Consider the following 4,973-nt stretch of genomic DNA (forward strand, 5'->3'; position numbering starts at 1 on the left):
CTTGTGATTATTGCAGCCCATGTCTGGCTACAATTTTAACCATCTTGTCCTTGGGTACTCTTTTGGGGCCCCTTGTTCCCCAGTGTTGTGTCACTGGATCTGGAGGAGGCCCAGACAGTGACAGTGGAAGCTCAGTAATCTCCATGGCACAGCTAATGCCTGGGGTGTCCTGGAGGGGTTGTGTGCTGCTCCTTCCCCTGGAATCTGTGGATTCAAAAGAGAGCAGGTTGTTCCACATAGAGAGAAGGGGACTGAGGCATCTGCACACAGAGGTGACAGACAGGTTTCCTTCCTGGGGGCTCTGGACTAGCACATGGGCTAAGCTGACAGCAAGGATGAGGAAGGGCCATGGGGGGGATCTTTGTGGTGAGCTCAGCATCCCCTGTGCACACAGGAAGTCCTGGGGCTGGTGGTGGGTCTCATAGAATTGTAGGGGTTGAAAGGGACCTCAGGACTCCCTGGTCTGGGAGGTGTCTGGGGCAGGTGATAGACAGAGGGAGGTGAGGGCCTAGGGAGATGGGACTGTTCAGGAGGTTCTGGGCTGGGGAGGAGAAGGAGCCCTGTGAAGGGCAGGGGGTGGTGTACGGGTGGGCAGGGGCAGGGGCCCACAGGGGTAGGAGTAGGTGCTGAGGGCTGTGGGGCAGAAAATGTCCCAGGAGTCCTGGAGCTGTGTATCATCATCCCAGCATAGCCCATGGGGAGAGGAGGGACACTCCACTACCCCTGGGACAATCCATGGGGACAAGACTCCCACCCTTGTTACTCTGCCTGGGCAGGGGGTACTCACAGACCCACAGTGTGGGGCTCGAAGCTCTCCTGACCCTTCCCTGTGTGTGTTTGAAGGGGCTGCAGAGGTGAGGCTGGCAGATGGCGGCAGGCGCTGTGCTGGGAGAGTGGAGGTGAAACTGCAGGACCAGTGGGGGACTGTGTGTAGTTACTCCTGGGACATGGCTGATGCTGCAGTGGTTTGTAGACAGCTGGGCTGTGGAGTTGCTCTTGAAGCTCCTCAGTATGGATACTTTGGGCCAGGGTCTGGCCCTATTTGGATGGATGTTGTTGACTGTAATGGCACCGAGTTTGCCCTGTCAGACTGCACACATGAAGGGCCAGAAGAAGTTTACTGCTTACCCAGTGAGAACGCTGGAGTGATGTGTTCAGGTAAGGGTTGACCCCCCTTCCCTTACCTCTGGGTCCAGGACAGTTGTAAGGGACCAGTCTGTGCCCTAAGAAAGCAACAGGTGGACACCAGAGCACAGGTCAGCATTGCTAGTTCTGCTGTCAAGCAGGGACTGTGATTGCTGCTGTCCCCTATTAGTAGGAAATCCCAGTGGAAGCCCACGTTGAGTACCTGCAAACTGAATGGCCCCCAAGGTGGGTAAGCACAGCTTGGGCCTGTGCCTGGAGCTGGGAGATGAATCCCCTCACCCTGTACTGGAGTGGCTGCTAGTTCACACCTTTCTCCTGCTCACCCAGGACCTGTCTGGCAGGGACCAAGACCAGGTCCCCACAGCAGAGCCATATGAGTGTGACTCACATGGCCATGGCCACCCACAGCTTCAAGGATGGCTGTGAGAGTGCTGGGGACCTTTGGGACATGACCTAGCAAACATGAGTCCCTCAGTTGAAGCCAGGACCCCCTCGGAACACGTTTTTTTCTGTCAGATCCAAGGGGTTCCTCAGCCTAGACTGAGCCCAGAGCAGGCTGCAGCAGCCCCAGGCCTGGGTCTTTTTTCCTGGGCCCATGTCCTCAAGGTGCTGCAGTACTGGGGCCAGGGTCGGGCAGCCCAGGGGCTCCAGGCAGCAGAAGTTTGTCTGAGTGGTGCCTATGGCTGGGGGCTGGGAGAGAGGGCAGCCCATGGGGGCTGGGGTGATTTCTGAGGAGCAGCAGAGGGGCCCTCACCTCTTTGTGCCATCAGTACCCACTGAGAGCTGCTGGGCTGGCCGTGGGGCTCTGCATGTGGCTGCCTTAGGGATGAGGTGAGAGGTGGGCACGGAAGTGCCAGAGGGCTCTGGGAACTCACAGGTCTCCTTGGTTGCTCCAGGATTTGTGCGGCTGGTCGGAGGGGACAGCCCCTGCTCAGGAAGTGTGGAGGTCTACGACAGGGACCAGTGGAAAGCTGTCTGTCACTCCCACTTTGGTGCCAAAGCTGCCGAGGTGGTGTGCAGGGAGCTGCAGTGTGGCACAGCCCTGTCTGTCCATGGAGCAGCTCAGCTGGGAGAAGGGGCCGGTCCTGTCTGGGACAGAGAGCTGCAGTGTGTGGGGAATGAATCCGTCCTCTCCTTCTGTCCCACGGAGACTCCCAAGGACAAGGCCTGCACCCACAGCAATGGCACTCATGTCACCTGCACGCGTAAGGACTTGGGGTGGGATGGTGCCCACGGGGGCTGTGGTGGGGGCATGAGAGCAGGGTGGGCACTGGGCTGTGCTGGGTGGGGGACAGGTGGGGTGAGGTGGTGGTCTGCGGCCCTAAAAATAGAGTGCTGCAGGAGGAGAAAGGCACGCTGTCCCTTTGGCCTCTCCTGCAGCTCCTGTGGGAGCAAGAGCACAAATGTGGCCTCTCTCACCCTCCTTTGTCCTTGAGTACACAGGGTTCAGGCTGGTGAACGGCAGCACAGTGTGTGAGGGCAGGGTGGAGGTCGAGGTGCTGGGGACGTGGGGGACCCTCTGTGCCTCCCGCTGGGACCTCTCGGATGCCCACGTTCTGTGTCGGCACCTCGGCTGTGGCTTTGCTGAGTCCATTCCTGGAGGAGGGCATTTTGGGAGAGGAACCGGCCCCGTCTGGAGAGACTCGTTCCACTGTGACGGGACTGAAGCCCACCTGGGGCAGTGCCCGGTGACTGCCCTGGGGGCCTCGCCGTGCTCCCAGGAGAACGCTGCTGCTGTCATTTGCTCAGGTGAGTGCTGGGCCGTGCTGCAAAGTCCATTTGCCCCTGGTGTGTGACATGGCCACACAAATTTGGGGACATCAAGGCAGCACCAGGCTGAATTTCTGCTCTCACCAGGCCCAGCTCACCACATGTCTGTACGGTTGGTGGGCGGAGGGAGCCGGTGCGATGGGCGCGTGGAGGTCTTCCAGCACGGGACGTGGGGCAGAGTCCTGGATGAGCAGTGGGAAATGCAGGAGGCCAGCGTGGTGTGCCGGCAGCTGCAGTGCGGAGAGGCAGAGGCAGCCTACACCCCCGTGAGGGCCGAGCGAGGACAAGGACCTGTGGGGCTGCATGGGGTGCGGTGTGCAGGGCACGAGGCTGACCTGAGCCTCTGCAACACCTCCCTGCCTCAGAGCATGCCAACAGAAGGGATCATGGAGGACGTGGGGGTTGTGTGCCAGGGTGAGTGGTGCTGCACATCCCCCAGGTGTGGGGCTGGGAGGGCAGCCAGCCCCTGAGCATCGGGGTTCTCCCCGCTGCAGGAAGCCGGCGGGTCCGGCTGGCGGATGGAGCCGGGCGCTGTGCCGGGAGAGTGGAGATCTACTACCAGGGGCGCTGGGGCACCGTCTGCGACGACACCTGGGACCTGGCCGACGCTGTCGTCGTTTGCCGCCAGCTGGGCTGCGGAGGGGCCCTGGAGGCAGCTGGCTCTGCTCGGTTTGGGGAGGGCTCCGGGCAGATCTGGCTGGATGGTGTCAACTGCTCTGGGTCCGAAGCTGCTCTCTGGGACTGCCCTGCCGAGGCCTGGGGGCAGCACGACTGCAGGCACAAGGAGGACGCAGGAGTCATCTGTTCAGGTCTGTGCTGGGAGTGGGGCTGGGAGCAGGGATGGGGAGGCCAGGGTGAGGGTAGAGCTGGGCATGGCCGAAGCTGTCCCTGGCTGCATTGGAGGCCCTGCCACCTGAGCTCATTCTGGGGACACCTGCACCCAGACCCTGGGGTTCCGGGGAGCACATCCACCCTGACGGTGAGCAGGGAGGGCAGGGTGCACCTCAGAGACCTCTCTGTTCCCGGGTGCAACAGGGATTTGCTGGCTGTGCCTCCACCTACCTGAGGGCCCAGGGTGCAGACAAGCCTCTGTTCCCCCAGCCCCGGACCAGCCTGCTCCTCCTGGGGCCATTTCTCCTTTCAGAGTTCATGGCCCTGAGGCTGGAGAACAGTGATGGCTGCTCCGGGCGCCTGCAGGTTTTCTACAACGGAATATGGGGCAGTGTTTGCTCCAACTCGATGACTGATGAGACTGCGTCACTGGTGTGCAAGCAACTCAGCTGCGGGGACAGAGGGTACCTGAAAACAACCTCAAGGTATGCCAAGCTGACTAGAACCTCGTGGCTGGATCACGTGGAGTGTGGGAAGAGCAACAGCTCCTTCTGGCAGTGTCCCTCTGCTCCCTGGCATCTGCAGTCGTGTGATGACCGCCGAGAAGAGGCCCACATAACCTGCAATGGTAAATCTGAGCCATCAAGGCAGATGAGCTCCCCACTGGGTGTGGTCAAATGCAGAGAAGGAACCAGGAGGGGCTTTGACTTTCCTGCATTAGACCCTGTTGCTGCTGGTGGCACAAAGGTGACTTCAGTTCTCAGAGCCACCCATGTCCACCAGCAGCAGTCAACAGCTGGGCTGCCATCTGCCTCTGGGGGATGAAGAGGCAACTCCAGGCAAGGTCTCAGGGGAGACCATGCAGGGCTTTCAGGAGTCCCCCCTCCAGGGACAGTCTCCTGCTGCTCTGTGAACCAGGGACCCTGTAGGGCCGAGCACTTGGGTCCCTCCTGCAGTGCCATGTGGGAGGAATGTATGGGGACCTGCTGCTGCCCTGACCCAGGGAGCATGGGAGTGCACAGAGGTCAACTCTGCTCTCTCTCTTGCACGACCCCCAGAGCAGCCCTTTTCAGCTCACTTTCTCTTTCCTTTGGGACATGGACAGAAAGGCCACAGGTGGCTGCATGCCCCAACTCCACCAGCTGCACAGGTAGGGAGCTGCCCCTGCACGTGCCCCCCTCACCTGGCAGGGTTGTCCCAGCTGTCCTGGTGCCATGGGACATTGT

General features: G+C 60.7%; 1 protein-coding gene across 1 annotated transcript; it reads left to right on the top strand.

The window, feature by feature from the left end:
* The first annotated feature begins 947 nt into the window (after window positions 1–947).
* On the top strand, window positions 948–4,572 carry LOC137847501 (scavenger receptor cysteine-rich type 1 protein M130-like). Its single transcript, XM_068665767.1, has 6 exons — window positions 948–1,158; window positions 1,998–2,351; window positions 2,590–2,895; window positions 3,004–3,330; window positions 3,411–3,725; window positions 4,061–4,572. Exons 1-6 carry the CDS (start codon window positions 948–950, stop codon window positions 4,570–4,572), a joined length of 2,025 nt encoding a protein of 674 aa, XP_068521868.1.
* The last annotated feature ends 401 nt before the right edge of the window (window positions 4,573–4,973 follow it).

Source organism: Anas acuta, chromosome W (genome assembly GCF_963932015.1).
Source record: "Anas acuta chromosome W, bAnaAcu1.1, whole genome shotgun sequence".
Classification (NCBI taxonomy): Eukaryota; Metazoa; Chordata; class Aves; order Anseriformes; family Anatidae; genus Anas; species Anas acuta.

Coding starts and splice junctions, on each gene's coding strand:
- LOC137847501 (XM_068665767.1), top strand. CDS start 948: ATGGCTGATGCTGCAGTGGTTTGTAGACAGCTGGGCTGTGGAGTTGCT. Junction 1,159..1,997: donor CGCTGGAGTGATGTGTTCAG/GTAAGGGTTGAC, acceptor TGGGCACGGAAG/TGCCAGAGGGCTCTGGGAAC. Junction 3,726..4,060: donor CGCAGGAGTCATCTGTTCAG/GTCTGTGCTGGG, acceptor TTCTCCTTTCAG/AGTTCATGGCCCTGAGGCTG.